This window comes from Lepidochelys kempii, chromosome 4 (genome assembly GCF_965140265.1).
Source record: "Lepidochelys kempii isolate rLepKem1 chromosome 4, rLepKem1.hap2, whole genome shotgun sequence".
NCBI lineage: Eukaryota > Metazoa > Chordata > Testudines > Cheloniidae > Lepidochelys > Lepidochelys kempii.
Window position 1 is genome coordinate 116,037,833 of NC_133259.1, and position 23,768 is coordinate 116,061,600.

At 42.6% G+C, this 23,768-nt stretch overlaps 1 protein-coding gene and 1 long non-coding RNA gene across 9 annotated transcripts in view; one reads left to right on the top strand and one right to left on the bottom strand.

Annotated features, from left to right (window-relative positions):
- Positions 1-23,768, bottom strand: part of JAKMIP1 (janus kinase and microtubule interacting protein 1) — a 316,238-nt gene that overhangs the window by 33,173 nt on the left and 259,297 nt on the right. For 6 of the 8 annotated variants that reach the window (XM_073342549.1, XM_073342544.1, XM_073342542.1 and 3 more), the window contains one exon: positions 20,243-20,357. Coding sequence is in view for 2 of the 8 variants with exons in the window: in XM_073342539.1 (XP_073198640.1) it covers positions 4,547-4,676; positions 11,261-11,965; positions 17,767-17,905; positions 19,691-19,788 (1,072 nt within the window). In the remaining 6 variants the exon portion in view is untranslated. Of the gene's footprint in view, positions 1-4,546; positions 4,677-11,260; positions 11,966-17,766; positions 17,906-19,690; positions 19,845-20,242; positions 20,358-23,768 lie in introns of those variants that run through there. The other 2 variants (XM_073342539.1, XM_073342540.1) reach the window with 1 other exon arrangement.
- LOC140910767 (uncharacterized) lies at positions 88-8,719 on the top strand. Its single transcript, XR_012158730.1, has 3 exons — positions 88-167; positions 6,574-6,646; positions 7,312-8,719. It is a non-coding gene; the product is annotated as an uncharacterized lncRNA (long non-coding RNA).

A 23,768-nucleotide genomic window follows, 5' to 3' on the forward strand; every position in this document is an offset into this window, starting at 1 on the left:
GGAGCAACAGATAACAACCCTGCGTTGCATACGAGAAACTGAGGATTTTCTGGACAAAACTCAGGATAGGCTTCTAGGGGCACAAAGCTCTAAAGATATAGAGCAGGTTGCACAGAGAAGCCAAGAGGCCAGTGAAGAAGCTTGGCAACATGTGACCTCCAGAAGAGGTAAGCGGAATGTCCGGGTTCCAGTAACACAGACACAGGTAACTAACCGCTTTCATGTTCTCTCCACAGGTATCGTTGCGGAGAGTGGACCAGATGATATGTCTGGGGCGAGAAAGCAGGAGACTCCACTGGTTGGAAGGCATGAGATGCTATGTCCTGAGGTTGGGGGTTCCACGACCACCACTCCCAAGAGGAGAAGGCGGGTGGTGGTGGTCGGGGACTCTCTCCTCCGGGGGACTGAATCATCTATCTGCCGCCCTGACCGGGAAAACCGAGAAGTCTGTTGCTTGCCAGGGGCTAAGATTCGTGATGTGACGGAGAGATTGCCGAGACTCATCAAGCCCTCGGATCGCTGCCCCTTCCTGCTTCTCCACGTGGGCACCAATGATACTGCCAAGAATGACCTTGAGCGGATCACTGCGGACTATGTGGCTCTAGGAAGAAGGATAAAGGAGTTGGAGGCGCAAGTGGTGTTCTCGTCCATCCTCCCCGTGGAAGAAAAAGGCCTAGGTAGGGACCGTCGAATCGTGGAAGTCAACGAATGGCTACACAGGTGGTGTCGGAGAGAAGGCTTTGGATTCTTTGACCATGGGATAGTGTTCCATGAAGGAGGAGTGCTGGGCAGAGACGGGCTCCATCTCACGAAGAGAGGGAAGAGCATCTTTGCCAGCAGGCTGGCTAACCTAGTGAGGAGGGCTTTAAACTAGGTTCACCGGGGGAAGGAGACCAAAGCCCTGAGGTAAGTGGGAAAGCGGGATACCGGGAGGAAACACAGGCAGGAATGTCTGTGAGGGGAGGGCTCCTGCCTCATACTGGGAATGAGGGGCGATCAACAGGTTATCTCAAGTGCTTATATACAAATGCACAAAGCCTTGGAAACAAGCAGGGAGAACTGGAGGTCCTGGTGATGTCAAGGAACTATGACGTGATCGGAATAACAGAGACTTGGTGGGATAACTCACATGACTGGAGTACTGTCATGGATGGTTATAAACTGTTCAGGAAGGACAGGTAGGGCAGAAAAGGTGGGGGAGTAGCACTGTATGTAAGGGAGCAGTATGACTGCTCAGAGCTCCGGTACGAAACTGCAGAAAAACCTGAGTGTCTCTGGATTAAGTTTAGAAGTGTGTGCAACAAGAGTGATGTAGTGGTGGGAGTCTGCTATAGACCACCGGACCAGGGGGATGAGGTGGATGAGGCTTTCTTCCGGCAGCTCACGGAAGCTACTAGATCGCATGCCCTGATTCTCATGGGTGACTTTAATTTTCCTGATATCTGCTGGGAGAGCAATACAGCGGTGCATAGACAATCCAGGAAGTTTTTGGAAAGCATAGGGGACAATTTCCTGGCGCAAGTGCTAGAGGAGCCAACTGGGGGGGGCGCTTTTCTTGACCTGCTGCTCACAAACCGGGTAGAATTAGTGGGGGAAGCAAAAGTGGATGGGAATCTGGGAGGCAGTGACCATGAGTTGGTTGAGTTCAGGATCCTGACGCAGGGAAGAAAGGTAAGCAGCAGGATACGGACCCTGGACTTCAGGAAAGCAGACTTCGACTCCCTCAGGGAACGGATGGCCAGGATCCCCTGGGGGACTAACTTGAAGGGGAAAGGAGTCCAGGAGAGCTGGCTGTATTTCAAGGAATCCCTGTTGAGGTTACAGGGACAAACCATCCCAATGAGTCGAAAGAATAGTAAATATGGCAGGCGACCAGCTTGGCTTAATGGTGAAATCCTAGCGGATCTTAAACATAAAAAAGAAGCTTACAAGAAGTGGAAGGTTGGACATATGACCAGGGAAGAGTATAAAAATATTGCTCGGGCATGTAGGAATGATATCAGGAGGGCCAAATCGCACCTGGAGCTGCAGCTAGCTAGAGATGTTAAGAGTAACAAGAAGGGTTTCTTCAGGTATGTTGGCAACAAAAAGGAAGCCAAGGAAAGTGTGGGCCCCTTACTGAATGAGGGAGGCAACCTAGTGACAGAGGATGTGGAAAAAGCTAATGTGCTCAATGCTTTTTTTGCCTCTGTTTTCACTAACAAGGTCAGCACCCAGACTGCTGCGCTGGGCATCACAAAATGGGGAAGAGATGGCCAGCCCTCTGTGGAGATAGAGGTGGTTAGGGACTATTTAGAAAAGCTGGATGTGCACAAGTCCATGGGGCCGGACGAGTTGCATCCGAGAGTGCTGAAGGAATTGGCGGCTGTGATTGCAGAGCCATTGGCCATTATCTTTGAAAACTCGTGGCGAACCGGGGAAGTCCCGGATGACTGGAAAAAGGCTAACGTAGTGCCAATCTTTAAAAAAGGGAAGAAGGAGGATCCTGGGAACTACAGGCCAGTCAGCCTCACCTCAGTCCCTGGAAAAATCATGGAGCAGGTCCTCAAAGAATCAATTCTGAAGCACTTGCATGAGAGGAAAGTGATCAGGAACAGCCAGCATGGATTCACCAAGGGAAGGTCATGCCTGACTAATCTAATCACCTTTTATGATGAGATTACTGGTTCTGTGGATGAAGGGAAAGCAGTGGATGTATTGTTTCTTGACTTTAGCAAAGCTTTTGACACAGTCTCCCACAGTATTCTTGTCAGCAAGTTAAGGAAGTATGGGCTGGATGAATGCACTATAAGGTGGGTAGAAAGCTGGCTAGATTGTCGGGCTCAACGGGTAGTGATCAATGGCTCCATGTCTAGTTGGCAGCCGGTATCAAGTGGAGTGCCCCAAGGGTCGGTCCTGGGGCCGGTTTTGTTCAATATCTTCATAAATGATCTGGAGGATGGTGTGGATTGCACTCTCAGCAAATTTGCGGATGATACTAAACTGGGAGGAGTGGTAGATACGCTGGAGGGGAGGGATAGGATACAGAAGGACCTAGACAAATTGGAGGATTGGGCCAAAAGAAATCTGATGAGGTTCAATAAGGATAAGTGCAGGGTCCTGCACTTAGGACGGAAGAACCCAATGCACAGCTACAGACTAGGGACCGAATGGTTAGGCAGCAGTTCTGCGGAAAAGGACCTAGGAGTGACAGTGGACGAGAAGCTGGATATGAGTCAGCAGTGTGCCCTTGTTGCCAAGAAGGCCAATGGCATTTTGGGATGTATAAGTAGGGGCATAGCAAGCAGATCGAGGGACGTGATCGTTCCCCTCTATTCGACATTGGTGAGGCCTCATCTGGAGTACTGTGTCCAGTTTTGGGCCCCACACTACAAGAAGGATGTGGATAAATTGAAGAGAGTCCAGCGAAGGGCAACAAAAATGATTAGGGGTCTGGAACACATGACTTATGAGGAGAGGCTGAGGGAGCTGGGATTGTTTAGCCTGCAGAAGAGAAGAATGAGGGGGGATTTGATAGCTGCTTTCAACTACCTGAAAGGGGGTTCCAAAGAGGATGGCTCTAGACTGTTCTCAATGGTAGCAGATGACAGAACGAGGAGTAATGGTCTCAAGTTGCAGTGGGGGAGGTTTAGATTGGATATTAGGAAAAACGTTTTCACTAAGAGGGTGGTGAAACACTGGAATGCGTTACCTAGGGAGGTGGTAGAATCTCCTTCCTTAGAGGTTTTTAAGGTCAGGCTTGACAAAGTCCTGGCTGGGATGATTTAACTGGGAATTGGTCCTGCTTCGAGCAGGGGGTTGGACTAGATGACCTTCTGGGGTCCCTTCCAACCCTGATATTCTATGATTCTATGATTCTATTATCGACATAACTTTCATTATGTGATTTTTCTTCCATCTAGAAAAATGGTTCGTATAACCGTCATTTATAAGATTGATGTTTGTAAAAACCAAGGTTCTACTGTAATATTAATAAGTTCTTATATAGGGTTTTTCATCCACAAACCTCAAAGCACTTTACAAAAGGAGGTTAAGTGCTATCCACATTTTATAGATGGCACAGAGAAGTTATAGATGTGATTTTCAAAAATGGCCTACATTTGCTTCTATTGAAATCAACTGAAAAACTCCTATTGACTCCAATGGGAACAGCTAGGTGAATGCTGAGCTCTTCTGAGATCCAAGTGATCAGGACGTTGGTATTGTATCTGATCTGAAAGACAACTCCTCCAGTCGCACAGCACACACAAATATTACACTGCAACATTGGTTCAGTAGTGACTTGTAGGGAGATGTGTCTCCTAATGAATCACCTCTACAACTTCTTGCAGCTCCTAGGCTTTTCCTCGAGGTCTCACATTCAAGTACTACCAAAGCCCAACTTTCTTGAGCTTATGAGATATGTTGGGATCAGAGTTCACAACAGCACTGCAGCAAACCATATGCATCTGATCAATCCAAACATCCCCTTAGACACATACATATGCACCCCTTAATGAAACTCTTCCTTAACTATAGTGTATATGAAATAAAGCAGTATTCCTACTTGCTGTTGTACGAGACTGTTTGGTATGTTGTAGAAAAGATGGAGTTTGACTAGCTTTGTTTCTGGCTGGATCCAAGACTGCGTCCCTCTTCAGATTTATCTGCTCATCCTGGAAAAACAGGTCACCATTCTTATTGCGGAAAAAATGGGGAAAGGAAAAGAAAAATAGTATAATAAAACTAGAAGTTTTTGTAATATATCACAATCTACTGCACAATTTTCTTTATTGTGTTCCTTACATTTTTTTCCCAACCCCAATTTCTGCTTCCCAACCAATCACACTTTGTAACAATAAATACTTTCTTTTCTATAGCACCTTCCATCTAATGTTTTTGACATGCTTTATAAATGTACAAAGAAAGTGGAGGTTGGTATTAGCCTGATTTTATGCATGGGGAAACTAAGGCACATAACAGCTAAGGGGCTTGCCAAAGTTCATAGCAATAGTTTGAAGGAGTAGAACCCAGGTTCTGTGACTTGCAATCCTGTAAAGGCCACAAAGACTATTCCTTTCCTAGACGTAAGAAGCTATTTAATTATGCATTTAACTTGGAGGTCTGGTGTCAGCTGAGATGACAGCAATCATACTAGTATAGCTGAGCTGGTAAACCAGTAGCAAATTACTAACCCTTGGGAGGAAGGGGAGCATAGAAGGAATTGTGTCTTTCTGATCATGCATCACCCATTACTCATGGCAGAGTGCCACAGCAGAGGAGATCCATTTAAATGACATGCATTATGGTCTCAAGTTGCAGTGAGGGAGGTTTAGGTTGGATATTAGGAAAAACTTTTTAAATAAGAGGGTGATGAAGCACTGGAATGCGTTACCGCCTTCCTTCGATGTTTTTACGTTCAGGCTTGACAAAGCCTTGGCTGGGATGATTTAGTTGGGGATCGGTCCTGCTTTGAGCAGGGGGTTGGACTAGATGACCTCCTGAGATCCCTTCCAACCCTGATATTCTATGATTCTATGATAAGATACAGGTATTGAATCACACACATTTCATAGATTCATAGATATTAGGGTCAGAAGGGACCATCATGATCATCTAGTCCGACCTCCTGCACAAAGCAGGTCACAGAATCTCACCCACCCACTCCTGTGATAAACCTCTCACCTATGTCTGAGCTATTGAAGTCCTCAAATCATGGTTTAAAGACTTCAAGGTCCAGCAAGTGACCTGTGCCCCATGCTACAGAGGAAGGCGAAAACCCCCCCAGGGCCTCTTCCAATCTGCCCTGGAGGAAAATTCCTTCCCAACCCCAAATATGGCGATCAGCTGAACCCTGAGCATATGGGCAAGACTCACCAGCCAGATTCCCAGGAAAGAATTCTCTGTAGTAACTCAGATCCCACCCATCTAACATCCCATCACAGGCCATTGGGCCTATTTACCATGAATATTTAAAGATCAATTAATTGCCAAAATCATGTTATCCCATCATACCGTCTCTACTGGAAATACCCCGTCTGATGCATCCCAAGACCGCATTAGCTTTTTTCACGGCCATATCACATTGGCGGCTCATAGTCATCCTGTGATCAACCAATACTCCAAGGTCCTTCTCCTCCTCCGTTACTTCTAATTGATGTGTCCCCAGCTTATAACTAAAATTCTTCTTATTAATCCCTAAATGCATGACTTTACACTTCTCACTATTAAATTTTATCCTATTACTATTACTCCAGTTTACAAGGTCATCCAGATCTTCCTGTTTGATATCCCAGTCCTTCTCTGTATTGGCAATACCTCCCAGCTTTGTATCATCCGCAAACTTTATTAGCACACTCCCACTTTTTGTGCCAAGGTCAGTAATAAAAAAATTAAATAAGATTGGTCCCAAAACCGATCCCTGAGGAACTCCACTGGTAACCTCCCTCCAGCCTGACAGTTCCATTCATTTCAGAACAGAAGCGTTCACAGATGTGTGTGACAGCGCAGGAATTTTGAAGTTATTTGATAAATTCACAAAAGTACATCAGGCAACCTTTTAAAAAAATTAAACCTTGTTTTTCTAAATTTCAGGGGGACTTTTCATGCCTAAACACTCCGCAGTGGTGTCACATTGTCCATATTTTATAAGGAAATAATCCAAAAGGTAAGATGGCTACACAGCAATGATATAATAGAAAATGCTGAGACATCATAGATTGTTACATGAAAATATGTATTATGGAATTACATTGCCTACCAAATCAATTCAGCTGTCCCCTCCCACATCCTTCTCCCCCATGCCGTCCATTCCCCTGGGCGCTGATCTTTATTTCTTGTGAATACCTAATTAACAAAGGAACTGATGTTTTCAGTCAGTTGCCTGTCCCGAATTTGTTGTTCATGTACACACTGGGGAAAACAGCCAGAGCTGAGCTCAGTGCTCCGCTCATATCTCTGAAAGTGCTCCATAAGAATCCAGACCTTTCAATGAGCTTTGCGTGATTAGAACCCAGACCCATGTGGAGCTCACTGAAGGACCAGGGCCTAATTCAGTAATATTGTATGAAGAAGTTTCACAACTATACTATCTTTCAAGGATTGTAGACATGCTATTGATGCAATGTTTACTGATAGCTTTAGCACCCTTCATGCCTTACTATGATATATGTATGTAGGCACATTTCCTTTCTGAGTGAGGAACAGTCAAATGTTCCCATTCATTGCTTCATTAACAAGTATTAAATAATGATTAATCACATGGACTGGCTGAAAAGTTAGTAAACTTTAAAATCCTCCTTTTTATATTTCAAACTGTTTGTCATTTTACAGTAATGATGGAAGACCAATGAGATTAACATGTAAATCAGGACACTTTGCAAGTACTCCCTCTTGGATACTACAAGACCAGTGTAATGAGAAGATCAGTGAACCCTACTGAAATACAGGGGGAAAAACCCCTCACCAGTATTACAATATACCACTGGAGGTCTCCCTCCTCCTTTTTATACACAGCTTAAAGCTTTGCCTTAGTATCCTAAAGTAATGTTTCATGCTAGAATAATTCTCATTAATGTTTTACAAAAGAGAAAAAAATATAACCACCAATCCAGAAAATTACAAGTGGTGCTGTTGTTGCTGTTTGACGTCACATTTAAGGGATTCAACCATCTATCAAACAGAAAGAAATATGCTGTGTAAATCCATCATTAATGTATTGAGGGACACTTTGCACACTGAAGGATATCAATAGTTCTGTTCCTTGGCTCTTGACATCTTCCTACAATACAAGGGTATATATTAGTCCCAATCAAAAACCTGTCAAAAAGGAGTTATTAATATGAGAGGGAAAATGGTCTTGTGGTTAAAGCACTGGAGTGGGACTCAGAAGATTTGGGTTTGATTCGTGTGTGTGATCTTGGGTAAGTCACCTAACCTTTTGGTTTCCATTCTATAAAATAGAGAGAATACATACTTCCTTTATCTGGACCTTTATCTGCCTTGTCTATTTAGAGAGTAAATTCCCCAGGCCAAAAATTGCTCCTTAATGTGTGTACAGCACCTAGCACTATAGGGTCCCAGTCTCAGTTGGAGCCTTTAGGTGTGTATGTAATATAAATATTAATCAATATGTTTCAATGAAGCCCAGCTAACTATGTAAAACAAAGTGCACTTTCAAAACAAAGCCATATCTTTTAAAAACTTCAAATGTTAATAAGCCTGTAAATGAAGATTTATGGGATCCAGCCAGTTCCCCACTGTCAAATAACCCTTCATCACTCACTGTCACCCCACCCTATCACCTAACCCTGCCCAATGGAAACTTCTGGCACTTAAAGTTTTACATCTGGAAAATGATAAGGGCTCCAAGCATTTAATGTGGATAAAATACTTCCTTAGCCTCCTATACTGCCCCCACACACATTTATTTACTGCGATATAAAATGGATTTTTCAAATCCTTAATTGATGGGTTACGGTGCTGACTGTGATAGGGTGCAGAGATATGACCAGGTTCTCCGCTAACAAGAGGCTCCATATTCCTTCCCTTTAACTACATGCTCAGGAGAAGGCTGACTTGCTGATTGTCACTTCCTTCTGCTATGCACGCCATGTCGTCCGCTTACTTTGACCTGCTCAAATATTGCTTGGTGTATTGATGAATGTTGTCTTTATCAGTGTAATGTGATTGTCATCTTTGACTGTGCCTGTCTATAAACATCATTCTTCTACTCCTCTGATCCAGACAATAAAGAAATTCAAATGTATGCTTATGGCTTAAAAGATTTTCATTTGCTCATTTTGATAGAGCAAGATGGGGTTTCAGTCCATACTTCAGAAATGTGTTACAAGAGGCAGTTAAACATGATCCACCAACTTCCTATAAACATTTGCCAAACGCTTTAAAGCAGTTTCCTTAGTATAACATACTATTCTGTCTTTCTATCAAGGTTCTTATAATATAACACATCTCCGGAGTATCTGAAGGCTGCCCAAGAGATAATTGGTGTCCAGAGTTAACCTTCAAGATAATTAAATTCCTGTGTTCTAAGTTCAAACACCATCACACCCAAATATAGTACAGTGTTGGAGCATGTTGCTTCTTTAGATACTCAGTGTGAGATGAAATTTTGCAAAATATGCCATGTCAGCCTCTCGTAACTGGATGTCAGTGTCTCCACAAGACTTCATGGCCAGTGATAACTTGCACTGACACAAAGAAACAAGCCCACATTGCCCCTTGCCAATGTGAGGCACATCTCCACAGTAAATAGACTTCACTCTCTTCTTTAGTTATGTTCCTAGCTGTTCTTATTAGCCTAACAGCACCATAGTTATGCAAAGGTAAGCTACTGTCCTCCAACTCCTTACTCAGGCAAAACTCCTACTGGCTTCAATAGTTGGAAAACACTGGACTTCTGTGGGAGTTTCTGCCTCAATAGGGATGGCAGGATCTGGTCCTAAATGAACACTGGGCTCACTGAAGCCTTTGAAAGGTAAAACAAAGCTTTGGCAGAGAATTAGGGAGAGGATCAACAAATTCAATTGCCTCAAACAAGTCACTGTTCTACTGAATACTGAGAAGTAGGAATTTTCTTGTGAAATTTATCAGCTGAACACAGTAACCATAGGACAAGATAAATCTCATTATCCTGCAATAGGTGTAATGGCAAGTTAACCTTTTCCTAGGCACACACTACAAAGGTGGAACTTCAAAGAAAGAAGAAAATTGAGCATTATTATTTCTTACTAATAAAGCCATGAAGGCACCTTTTTTGTTAGCCCAGAGATAAGGCAACAAAACTGTCCATCAAGTTCTCCTTTTATATACCCTGCAGCATATTTTAAAAAGCTGGCGAAAGAGATGGGCTTCCTGTTTCTTAGGCAGCTTTAACTTCTGTAACCAACACTAATAGAGAACCAAAGCTCATATCTTAACAGCTTTATACTGATATTTTTTCCTGACTCAATATTCAAACATGCTGTGACAGACTGACAATAATATCCTACCTTATTAAATTAAACTTGTTGTATGAAAAATGCAAATGTTTATGTACTATCATGGACTTGCATGGAACTTCCTCAGCTGGAAAACAGAATTAATGCAATCTCTGGGAGATATGAGGAACCTCAAAGGACTATTGGGGACAATGTGTGTATAGTGGATTTCCTAGGAAATACCTGGGGGTAAGGGGAGGACTAATGACACACTTCAAAATGCATCCTTTTGAAGCTACCTTTGGGAAAGAGAAACCAATTATCTATTAATTACCTGATCCTGGAAACTCCAAATCGGAGACCCCTAAATTGTAGGAAGGGCAGACTAAATATGTCATGAGTGTGCTGTTCTGACCTGAAGCTGAGATGAACCTGAAACTACAAAGAAAACCCTTGGGTTGGGTTTTGAAGGATTGTTCCTTCCATACTTGGGATGGGGGGACGTCTGGTAAGTTTATTAGCCTGTGTGTAAGTTATTTTATTATTTTCAGTAGGGTTTCTCTGTAGTGCTTTTACCTTTAGAATAAAATAAGCTTGCACAGGAAGCTGTGGATGAACACTTATAACTGTGGGCAATCATTCTGGTATTAGTCTCTGAAGAGAAGGCAAAAGAAGCTTGCTTAGATAACCTGTCTTTTGCTGGAATAACACAGTGAGGGTAGGGAACTGTTCAGCCTGGAGATATTCCATTCAGAAGGGAGAGAGAGACATGGATCTCCACCTATGAGATGTTTCAGAGTAACAGCCGTGTTAGTCTGTACTCTCAAAAGAAAAGGAGTACTTGTGGCACCTATGAGATGTGACAGCCAGGGAAGCCTGAGAGTGGTGCCCATGCTGTACCACAGAGGGGGAGTTCAGGTGCAGTTGCCCTGAACTGTGACATATGCATTCTCCCAGTCTCAGCCATACAGACCATACAAATAAGCAGTCCCTCCATGGCACGCTTCATTGTCCATGTCTGAGTGCCTCTCTGCCCCTCTAATAATGTACCTAGGAAGCAACATATTGGCTTTCAAGTTTCTCTGCCTTTTGCTCTCCCTTGTAATACCAGAAGTCAACAAATGATGTAAAATATCACTTTAGGGCCCTAAGTTGCAGCAGTGAGCAGAAGAGTGATGCTTCCCACTCAAGTAGAAATGGTAACCAGTCATCCCGCCACCCCGGAACTGTCAAGGAGACACATGCAACGAGGTCATTCTTAAACATGTGGGGCTTTATTTCACACCCCTCCCTAATGAGTATAAAAGTAAAAGTTAATCACAGTCTGTATTACATTCACTTACCCAGTTACCACTGACAGCTTTATTTTCTCCATTTTCCATTCCTGCAGGCAATAGCTCCTTTTCGGCTTCTCTTGGTAACTTTGCTCCCAGTTTGTCCTTTAAAGTGATGTTTTCTTCCATAAGTTCCTCCACGCGTTCCGGAAGGTTGATTTCAGACAATTTCAGCTCATAAACACGACAGCAAGATTCCTCTAATTTCCCTGTCAGGAAATCTTCATTGTCCTGGGAGAGCTGAAGTTTAGTTAGTAGGTCTGCTCGTTCTCTATTACCACCTTCTTCTTTTTCCTGTAACCTTTTCAGATTTTGCTGCAGTGTCTGTAGGTGGCTTTTCATGTAATGATCCACATCTTCAATGAGAGTTTTTATTTTAGTTATATTCACATCTAAGTGCAAAGACCCCTGAATTCCATTGAATACTGCTTCCAGTTTGCATCGCAGATATTGTACAGTTCCCTCTCCTAGCTCAGAGAACAGAAAAGCTGTAGTGGCATTGAGATCTAGGACTTCCTTTTCCAGCCTGGAAACCTGACCCTGAAGGGACAACTCCCGTTCTCTCAACACTGCTGTCTTCTGCTTCTGCTTTTGTTTGTAGTGCTCGAAATATGCTGACTGACTCTTTACTTCATCCTCTTTTGTCTTCAATTGGTCCTGAAGTCGCCATAGCTTTTCTTTTTGTTTTCTTTCTGCCTTTTCTTGTTTTTGAACCTGCAAATTTCAGGGATTAGTATGGGAATGAAAACAACAATAGGGAAATCTATGATTCAGAATCTCTTTTCACAATATTTTTTTCCTTTTCTTAATGAAGCAATAATTTTTCCCATCTCTTCTGAACCATCTTTTGGCCAAAGGCCAGGAATAATCTGAACAAAAACTTTTTAGAAATCAATAGGACTATATGATGTGGCGGTCAGAGCAGAATTTGGCCCATTAGCTTGTCGTTTCAACCACCATCAAAACATCTCAGTTAAAAACCATGTTTGCTTTGATATTTAATATTTTAGTTCATTTTGCATAATGTAGGATACTCATAAATCAAAACCCTTTTATGGATTAAAATGCACATAATCAGTTCCTAACTATACAACATATTATTTTTAATATTTATACTGTAGTAGTGTCCAGAGGTCACAATTAGGTTCTTAGTCCCATTGTACTAGGTGCTCTTCAAACACATATGAAAAAAACAGTTTCAGTCCCCAAAAGCTTACAATCTAACATAACAAGTGACCTATGAAGTGTGGAGGGAAGAGGTGCAATGAAATATATCAATCAGAATTTGTATATTCATAAGAGTCAGTTAACCCATTTGCTCTCTAATTTAGCCATCATTAATTAGCTCAACTATTCCAAGGCCTCTGGAAATGAGGAAGCAATGCAAAGAAGGAAAGCATAGTGGGCCTTGTTAGTCAGATCACAGAGAGTGTTCCACATGTAAATGAATATGGATAATTTTAATTTTCAGATGAACCATGTTACACTTTACATGAATGCGTGGGTCGTGATATAAAGTCCAAATATGTCAGATGAAAGAAAAACAAACATTTCTTATTTTATTAACTAGTCCTGAACCAACTAAAGGCCATCAAATAACATAATGCAAACTTGGGACTTTTTCAGCAGGTACTGAAGCACAGAGACAGTCTGAATGAGGCATTTGCAGTATCCCATTAATACTGTTTCAGCTCAGTGTTTTTACACTCTAGCCTATTGATTTTTAGGGGGCTTGCTGATGAAACAAAGTAATGAGATTAACACTAAGCATGAAAGTCACCCAATGTCAGGCAGGATCAGACTATTAGGTTTAAATGAAATTACCTTCTGATGGGAGAATAGGAACTGTTTAGACAAATTCTGAAAAATATATTCTAGTTTTAAACAGGTTGATTGAGAAATTACTGAATTTAATATTATCTGTTATACTGAGACACCCTAAAAGTATATGGAGGAGTTTGAATAATGCTACTATGGTCTCAGCTCCAATGAAGAGAAAACCCCAACCGTAACCACCACTTGGTAGAGAGTGCGAGCACTCATTGAGTGGCAAATACAGTTTTGGAGACCAAGTATTCACCAGTATAAGCAATGAACCCTATAAAAATGCCAATGGCTAACTAAGCAAAGGAGCAATTAGGATAGAGCAGCTTTTGCCCTCAGAATAGGAAATGGTTCTCAATTCGGGTGGAATGGGTTGTTTAAAACATGCTACCTTGTCTGGGGTAACTGATTCTCCATCTTCCAAGTAATGGTGACAAATTGGCCAGGACCTGGAATGTAGATTTAGTTATGGGTGGGTCAGGATATGTGGTTGGGACAATGGCTAGAAGGAAAATCCATATACTGTGTCTGCATGAAACTATGTGGTGTGGAGGCAAAAGTAAAATATTGAAAGATGAATTTAAAAATTTTTGGTCTGGAGGAAAAAAAGAAACGAAAGGGGTTGCTATTGTCATGATCCCAGCGATTGCACAAGGGTAGAAAGAAGAGAAGACCAATTGATAGTCATATGGTTGAGGACAGAGAATAGGGTTAGATAGGTGATGTCAGCATATGTTTCAGAACAAGGTGGACCTATGGAAGAGAAGAGGAGCTTCAGAAATGAGCTGGCAGAGCTGGTGGTTAGGGTTGAGAGTCACACCTTGTTAGTGGTTGATGGTGATTTAATCTGTCTTGTTAGTGAAAGGAGCCCAGAAGAAGCAGTGGTAGGTAAATTTGACAAAACAAATGCAGAAGGAGAGAGGGGGGTTGAGTGGTGTAGGCTTAATGGGTTTTTTCAGTGGTGCTTGCATGGTTTGGAAAAAAAAATCCCATATGGTGACATATTGCAGGGGAAAAAATAAAGTCCAATTATGTAAGCAGGGAAGGTTGAAGAAGAGCTGTTGATTGAAGTATCAGGAGAGAAGCTGAATCAGAAAAAAAATAAGTTATGTACTTGGGAAGTACACTTAGTGCCATCAGATGGACAGTTGGAGAATTGAAGAGAAGAATCTAATGTGAATGGATGGAAGTGAAAATGGTGGCAGGAGTATTATTTGGCTGGAAATTAAGTAATAAACTGAAAGGAAAAGCGTATGCTGTGAATGTTTGTCACTGCCTGCTATATGGAAGGTCTCACAGAGATGGAAGAAAAGAAGATACAGCTAATAGAAAATAATATACTAAGAAGAATGGCAGGTGAGGGGCGGGCAGACAGAGTGAAAAAGAAAGAAATTATGGGGAAGATGAACTTGGGACCCTCAGTGATAGCCTGGAGAGCACACATTTGACATGTGATAAGAATGGGAGAAGAACGGTCAGCAAAGAAAGCATGGGAGGAAGAGGACAACAAGAAAGGATGTGGAAAACTGAGGATGTGATGGAAAGACTCTGTCAAGAGAAGTCTGAAGAGAAAAGGACTGGAACTCCAATTCGTATGAACTTGTTCCATGGACCAGAAGAAGCGTCAAAGAATCATGGGCACCTCTAACCCCAGGTAAATGGGAAAAGGAGTTGAGAAGTGATGTGAAGCAATACTGAGACATTCCAGCGGTATTACAAGTGTGCCTCGGTGTGCGCAAGGATAGCACAGTCATCAGCATACTGAAGGTCGGTAATAACAGTCCTGGTGACCTTAGTTTTAGAATGAAGATGCCACAGGTTGAAGAGCTGGCCATCCATGCAATACTCAATCCCAATTCTGGAAGAAAGGTGGTCACAGATAAGAATCAAGATCACAGCAAGATAGATGGAAAAAAGGGTTAGGTCAATAACACAGTCCTGCTTAACATCAGCACAGATGGTGAACGGCGCTGCCGCCAACCCATTACAAAGGACAGTGGCGGTCATCCCATCATGAAATAGCCTGAGAATGCAAATGAACTTAATGGACAACTGAACCAAGACAGCACCTTCCATAATACCTCACGATTGATGTAATCAAAGGCCTTAGTTAGGTCAAAAAATGCCATAAACAATGGCTGATGTTGTTCACCACATTTATCTTGGATCTGTCATGCAACAATCCACCCATGCATTTGACTTGCAGTCCAGCCTAGATCTTTTCTCCAGGGCTTATTACAGCCTGGCGCTTATCATAGCCTGGGGTTTTCCCTCAATATTGGGAAGACTAAGATGCTCCACCCAGCCTGCCCCAGCACAAGTTGCTTCCCATTCTCCCACAATTTGTCATCGGTGGTGAACTCCTGGAAAATGTTGAGAATTTCCCTTGGTTCCCAGACTGCCAGTCTTGATGTGGAGATCAAACATGGATCCATTGTGCCAGCACATCCTTCAAAAGGTTGCTTCATCATGTTTTATTGACAGAGATATGTGGATGGAAACTAAGATCGTGGTCTACAATGCAGTAATCATCGTCACTTCTCTTTATGGGTGTGAGACATGGGTGGCATACTGAAGCCATTTTAAATATCTGGAGTGGTACCATCAGCACTGCCTTAGGAAGATTCTCTGTATCAGATGGGAAGATCATCGCACGAATGCCAGCGTTCTCTCTAGCTAATATCTCCAGTGTTGAGGCAAAGATTATGAAACATCAATTTTTCTGGGCTGGCCATTGTGTGCAGGCTGACGCTCATCTTCTGAAGCAAGTCCTCTTTTCTCAACTTAGTCATGGTAAGAGGACTCATGGGAGACAGAGGAAACACTACAAGGATACCCTGAAACTATATCTTAAGAAGGGTGGCATTGATCCCACGAATTGGGAAGAGCTGGATGGCAATAGACTGCAATGGTGTTGCATCTTACATGAAGCCTGAGCCCAGTTTAAAGAGAATTGCTTTCCTCAAGAGGCTGAGAAATGGCAGAGAAGGAAGGAAAGTAAACAGCATCCCAGCCAGACGTTGTGCTCTCTCCAAGCAACCACCTGTTATAAATGTGGAAAAACCTGTAGAGCACAGATTGGACTCCTCAGCCATCTTAAGTCTCATCAGTGACTTTTTCCCCCCAGCAGACATCATCCTTGTATCGAGGGATAGCTGCTGACAACTACAGGTATACTATACTACACTGCCTTTTGCTACATTAATGAGCTTCAAATGAAAATTTTGCAGTTGTAACTACTGATGAAAAGGAAATATACCCATGGAAAATAAACCAGTAAAAGCTGCAATACTGTGAACTACACTACATCAAGTAGGCTTAGCTTCGATGGATATGTGCTGTTTGCTTAGAGAATTTTCATTGCTCCTCTATTCAAGGAACTCATCAGATGAGCTATGAACCAAAGCAGGGTGTTTATTTAAGGAGAAAAAAATAAGTCTACTGATAAGCATATTTTTTAAAAAAATCCCAATAGATTATTTCTATATTTATTTGCAATAGCACCTGCTATGTGCTAGGCATTTTTCAAACACTCAGGTATGGTCCACCATGTTCCACAGAACTGACAGTCTAAGGACAGACAAGTAGACAGACATTAGAAGGGGAAGGGAATGAAAACAACAATAGGCAAATTATATATATATATATATCCATTTGTTTCACTTTAAGGAAGAAGAGGGACTTACATGTGGACAGGGCAAGGGCTTTGCAGATGATCATAGGGAGGCCAAACCATGTGTAGAAAGCCACATGGAAGTAGGCAGGGAGGTGACTATGTGAGATGCTGAATAGAAGTCAGACACGGCTGGGAGAGTACTGACAAAGGATAAGTAGGGTGAAGCAGAGTTAAGTAGAACTTTGAAGGTGGAGACAGGAATCTTAAATTGGATGTAATAGGGCAGACAGTGGAGGGGTATAGAGCGGGGAGTCATGGGCAAGGATGACGAGTGTAGCAGCTGCATTTTGTTCGGCCTGAAGGAGGACAATGCATATGATTGGCAGGCTGAAAAAGAGGCTGTTGTGGTAGTTGAGACATCCATCCGTGTCTCTTTATAACCTTCAAACCAGTGGTGAGGTTACTTGCCTGAGATATGGGAGACCCCGGTTTGAATCCCCCACTCTGGATCATGGACTTGAACTCAGATTTTCCCCCTTCCTAGTGAGCACCCTAACCGCAAGGCTCTTCTGGGATGGGCTTTCTCAATCTCTCCTGCTGAAGCTGTTCACTTTGTGTAACTACTTAAATATTCTTTGGGCCAAAGAGAGGAAGAATGACTCAATCTATTACTCACCCAACTCTATCTCAGACTACTGTACAGCAGTCCTGGATGTAAGGAGCTGATATAATGAGATTTAGCTATGGGGCTGGAAAGAGCGGGACTGATTTGTGGAGAATGAAGATGTTGGCATGGACATCTGGGGCAAGGGAAAAGGAGGAATCAAAAGTACCCTAGAGATTGTAGACATAAGTGATGGGAGAATGGTGGTGTTGTCAGCAGTGACAGAAAAGTGGGGAAGTGGAAGGAGCTCTGATCCAGTTTAAGATGACAAGTTATTGAAGACATGTCAGCTAGACAGGCTGAGATGCGAGAACCGATGGAAGGAGACAGTTTAGTGGTAGAGAGATTGATCTGTGAGTCATCCACATAGAGATAAGCAAAAGCATTTCATTTAAACAATATCCAACTTACCAAATCTGTCAGTTCCACCTGAAGGTTTCGGAGCTTCCCTTTAACACGTAGGTTTGCATTTTCTACCTGCTGTAGCTTTGCATTCAGTTGGTCAACTGTTTCGAAAAGTTTCTTCTGTGACAGCTCCAGCTCCTTTGCTCTACATTATTGAAAAATAGGATTGCTTCTGAATCAATACATCACAATATTGTTTCCAGAGAAATAATCTATCATCAATTCTCCAGTTACACTCTTTTCTCTCTCAACAATAATAGTAATTAACACTACATCACTGAGAATTGAAAATTAATAACTGATCATTGATAACTAATTAACAGTGGTTCCAGCATTATAATTACAAATAGTGTTTGCATGCATGTAGCAAATTTCACTGGAAACTCTCAAAGGCCTTTATGGGGCTCTACTGAATTGTAAATGTCTACATTGCAATCCTTCTCTGGGATGCAGAGGTGCACAAGGAGGAAAGGATACTTGCAGTTTGAAATCCATAAGCAAACAGAAGCATTTGATTAGTGGTTTATGGCAGCCTGTTGTGGCATACAAAGTGGACACCTACCATAAATGGGCATACTTTGTAGCCAAAAGAGACATGGTTATCTGACAACAGGATTCTGCTAGCCCCATGACTGGTGAATGTAAATGTTACCATCAGCAACAGTAACGTCATATATTCCTCCTGTTTAGAGAACCAGTAGGAAGTACCGCACCATGAGTTATGCTGGCTTAATGCAAGACATACTGCCCTGTAACATCTCTTGTAAGGTATCTTTCATACTGGAAATTAAAGCTTGCTATGACTTATACCCATCTGCTTTGGCTTTTGGCAATAAAGCTGAGATTTAGCACAAAATATGTTCCTTTCCTTGTTAGTAACCTCTCTGTAGCCTAGGCTCACAACATGGGAGCCAGCTTAGACTCCTTCCTCTCACCCAGGACATATCCAAATCTTCTCCACATTCTAAACACTTCTAAAACCCAAATCATCTTCTGTTTTATGGGCAAAAATGCTTTTCTAGTCTCTGATCATCTCCTGTCTTAAACAGCACAACCTCCTTTTCTCCAGCCTTTCTGATACCCACCTCATCTTCCGCCAGCCTGTGTCCTACCTTAGGCCTTATCTCCTTGTTATGGCCCCCCACAATGACGCCCCATTCCTCTCCTTTTGTCAATCCCATCTCCATACATTTTACCATACAGTTTCCTATGTGTGAAGAGCCCTTTCCAAAGCATATGTTTAAAATAATTATACACTCACTTCTCAAACAAACAACCTCAGAAAGTCCTTCCCTCCTCTAGATTTCTCTGTGCATCCTGCAAGATCTTCAGGCTGTCTTTATTGGTGTGCACTCTGTGCAGACTGAGACCCTTGGTAATAAACAAATAAAAGATACTGATGCCGACAATTATCTTTGAACGTCCTTTTGAACCTACCCATATATCTTCTATCTCATCTAGCTTTGCTTTGAATAGCACTATTGCCATGCATCAAGAAACAGTCATCCAGGGCAACTGATGCTTAATGGAGTCATTAGTTTGAGCAATACTGTTACTTAGGACCAGCAGACTAAATTATACCTAGCTTTCTGAAACGCTGATTTTGTTTGACAATACAAAGCATAATTACAAATGTACACATAGCTGACATCAACCATTTTTTGATTTCAAATAAACTTTTCACTTTAAAAAGAAGAAGAAATATAAACTATGTTACCAGGATATTCAAATCAGTCCAGTGGTCTTAAATGTGTGACTTATGTAATAAAATGATAGACTTTGATCATTATAATTATAATCTGATAATTCAGTCAATCTGGAATCCACGTTTTTATTCGTTCTAGAACTGTTAAACTATATTATGACATCCAATAGAAAAAGCACATATTTTACATACTTTAAAAGTCTATAATACAAAACATGCATTTACCTGTTTCCTAGTGCAGAATTTGACTTTGTGTAGTCCTCTAAAATGTCTTTCAGTTTTTGCTCTGACTTTTCCAGCTGTTTTATTCTGAGATTCAACATCTCCACTTCAGCACTGTTTACTGCCCCTTCAGACTCCCTTGCACATCTTCTAAATCCTGGAAAATCCAGGAAGTATCAATTTTAACATTAAGATTCAGAACATCAAATCCTTCATTACTGGTGCTTTAACACAATAACAAAATTCTTGTCCTCTTTCAGATGAAGGCTCCATGAGTACAAATATATATTGTTTAAGTTTCACCACATGAATGCAATCTGAATGTTTCCTTTTTTCAGAAGATGTTTAAATGCTCGCCTTAACTTCTATGGTGCTCGGATGAACGTCTTTTGTTGATAATGAACACATTTATTATTCATGAGAGAACCGCATACATTTCATTCACCCAAAAGTCATTCAAAATGTATGAAGGAAGTCTCAGTTTGCAGCAAAAGAGAACTCCAGACAAGACATTATGAGTCAAATTCATGGAGGAATTATGCATCACACCTGAGACTGAAGTGGACGTAATTTCCTGGTAAACACAGAGGAAGATAACAATATGAAGTACATTTACGGGTTTACAATAGCTCTTCCACTCCTAGCACAACTGTGTCATTCTTTGGATTGTCTGAATGCAGAAAAACAGAAAGTAAGCAGAAGAGGCATTTACTGGTTCAAAAGGCAAACTATGAATATTTATGAGAAACATTCAGAATCTTTAATTGATAGTTAAAAGTGTCAGGGTGAAAATGTATTTCTGCTTTGGTCTTTTATAGAATTATGTCCCAAAGTATTTTCTGAACACAAAATGTTACAACAGAGATAAAGCGACTCGCGCACAACCTGAGAAATATTGGCTAAAGTCTTCTGTCATACAGACCTCTCGTAACGTTAAAAAGTCTCCTCTGCAACAGAAGGAAAACAAGAAAGTCTTGCTTGCAGCTAAAAGCCTACAGAAGAATGGTTTCAAGATGGTATGAGAAGATACACATAAAAATTCCATTACTTATTAACAGGATTTTATCTCCACATTTCAAGTATATCATTTGGAAAATATATTAATTATTATTTATTTGTATTGTATAGTCGTACTGCCGAGAAGCCAGAGTGTTAATGTGCTAGACATTGTACAAGCATACAACAAAGAGAAGGCCCCTGCCCTGAAGAGTTTGCAGTCTAAAGAGAGCTTGCATTCTAAACCCAGGTCCAAGTCCTGCAAGTAGAATGTGTTTGTTCCTGCACCCTCACAGAACCCTGCTAATTTCAGTGGGGCTCCATGCAGGCACAGGGGTTCCCTCACACATTGTAACAAGCAGGATCAGGACTTTACTCTACAAAGACAAATAGTTTATATATTGCTCAAAGTGTGGTTCCACTCTGAAAAATGTTAAAATTTGCACCATGGGTTTCCATGTTTACCGCCTCATAATTAGAGTGACCAGATGTCCCGTTTTTAAAGGGACGGTCCTCTGTTTCAGCCTTCCTGCAGGTGTCCTGACTTTTTCTTACAAACAGGCAAATTGTCCCATATTTTCTGTCTCCCCCTCATCAGTACTGGCGGGTCCTGCTGCTGGCCAGATCCCTACTTGTTAGCCACCCGCCCACCAGCAATGGGGGTGGGTGTGCAAGGCTAGTAGCGGGGGGGAGAAAAGTTGCAGTGTGCAGGGTCAACTACTCCTCCTGCTGGTGCATCAGCACAGTCCCCACTGTGTGCTGTCTCTCGGCCAGCAGGGCTCTGCCCCCCTGTCCCATTTCCGGCTAGCACTGACTGCATGCTGCAAGCTATGGCAGCCGGTGAGTGCGGGCAGGCGCCAGGTAGCGTCCGGTTATGTGTCGCCTCTGCTGTCCACCCATCGTCCCTTTACATGCTCCCCCTCTCGCTGTCCTCTCCCTGCTTTGCCCCTTCACCCCTCCCCTCCAGCCCCACTGCTCCTCCATATCCTCCCCACCCCCAGCGGGTGCGTCCCACTCCCAGTGCTGTGCAGAGAACCAGACCCTGTTCAGAGTGCTCAGCTCAGCAATAGCCTGGCCAGCAGGCTCCTTCCTTCCCCCCAGGGCCTCTGGCTGGGCCAGTTCCCTGGGAAAGCCCAAGACTGTCTGGCCCGGAGCAGTAGCCAGGAGGAGCCAAGCCCTGCACGTGCCAAAGCCCTGCACAGCACCGGCAGGGGGAAGCCTCTCCACCCCTCAGCTAAGCCCTGGAGTGGCGGGGGCAAGAAGGGAAGCAATTTGAAGCCTGTTCACACCCTGGCCCTGCAGGCTCCACTGCAGCTCCCCCGGGCAGAGGCTTAGCTCCCTCTTCACCTGTCCCTCCCCTAGGCACCTTCCTCTGCTGAGCCACCTCTCTGGCTGGGTTCACTGAAGCCCCTGTAGTCAGGTTTCCTGGGCCCTGGTGCACAATGCATCCTTAGGGCTTAACCCCTTCCTGCCCGTGCTGTAGCCGAGGGACAGAAGGCAGCTGGGTTATGTCGCTGGTCAACAGCAGCCTGGAGGTGTTAGCTGCCTTTCGACACTGTGCAGGCAGGAAGGGACAATCTGCTTCCAGCTACTGGAGAGCAGGGGTGAGAGATGAGCTCTGCAAAGGCACAGACCAGGTCATCCCTTCCCCGTCCTCCTGCCCTGTGGCTGAAAGCAGCTCCTATCCCTTCCCTCCCGCACAGTGCCAAAAGGCTGCTGTTGGCCACATTCTGGTGTGAACCCTGGCAGAAATCTGGGGAGGTGGGCATGTGACCCTGTGTGTCCCCCATGTTACTTCGGGAAGACATAGCACCAGGTACGGGTCCATTCCAGGGGCCCAGCCAGGCATGGAGGGTGGAGATCACCGGGCAGGGAGAGTTGGGTTGGTCAGTCACGCTCCCTGTGTAAGAGAGGCTTACAGGAGTGGGTGTGCATCACCCCTCCCTGTGTAAACCCTAAAGCCTTAAAGATAAGAAAGTAAATAAAAAGAATCCAGCTACGCAGGATTTCTTTTTAACAGGGGCTCAGTCAACTTGATGTTAATCTGAACGTTTGTACTGCATAGTTCTGATTGATTGCCGTTGGACTCGCTTGAATATGAGTAATTTTACCAGGTGTCCCGTATTCAGCATAGGGAAATATGGTCACTCTACTCATAATGATTTCCTGCTGAAATTTGCCAGGTTTGTAGTAAAAGGATATTGTTGTTTTTTCCTAACTGCCAGCCCTGCAAAGCCAACCTGGGTTTTGAAAGTCAAAATGATGATTTTTTACTTCATCGTCATCAACAACATTGCTAAAAGTTCTTCAGACCCTATTACATCCTAATTTACACATTTAATCTTCAGCATAGGCCTATAAGTGATATCTGTGCAACTCCATTGCATTCCATAAGTTTGCATGGGTGTAACTGATAATGGACATATAATAGAAACATATAATAAATGCTGATAATGGACCTATGCACACTAGTGATTTTATATGCATAAATAATTAAGGGCCTTTTAATTTTTTTCCCTTAGTGTCCTGCCATAATATGTAGCTCAAATGCCAACATGAAAACAATGAGTAAAAAGTTCCTAGTACAGTGTATCATGTATTGTGAAAAGTATCCTACAGATATAAGAGGCGAGGATGGATTGGCCATGATATAAGCATCAATTTAAACATCTGCATTTGTTTCCATCCACACAATTCCATTAGATGTCCTGGCTAATAAATGAATTTCTATTCATCAATATGAATATAATGAAATCTGATGCAACATATTTAAATAGAAATAGCATCATGAACTGTCTAGAACTAGAACTAAGCACCACTAAGCTTCTAGTACATTCGTGACTTGTTCCTGTAAAGTGCTGAGTGCTCCGGACCCAATTCAGCAAAGAACGTAAGCAACTCCTTGAACTTTAAGCACCCGAGTGGTTCTATTAGCGTCAATGGGACTACTTTTGTAATTAAAATGAAGCACATGCTTAAATGCTTTGTTGGATAGGTCCAGAGGGTGATACATTACAGCCATTAATATAACTTGGTATTTTTAGATCACATTAACTCCATGAATTTTGAACATACAACTATGTGT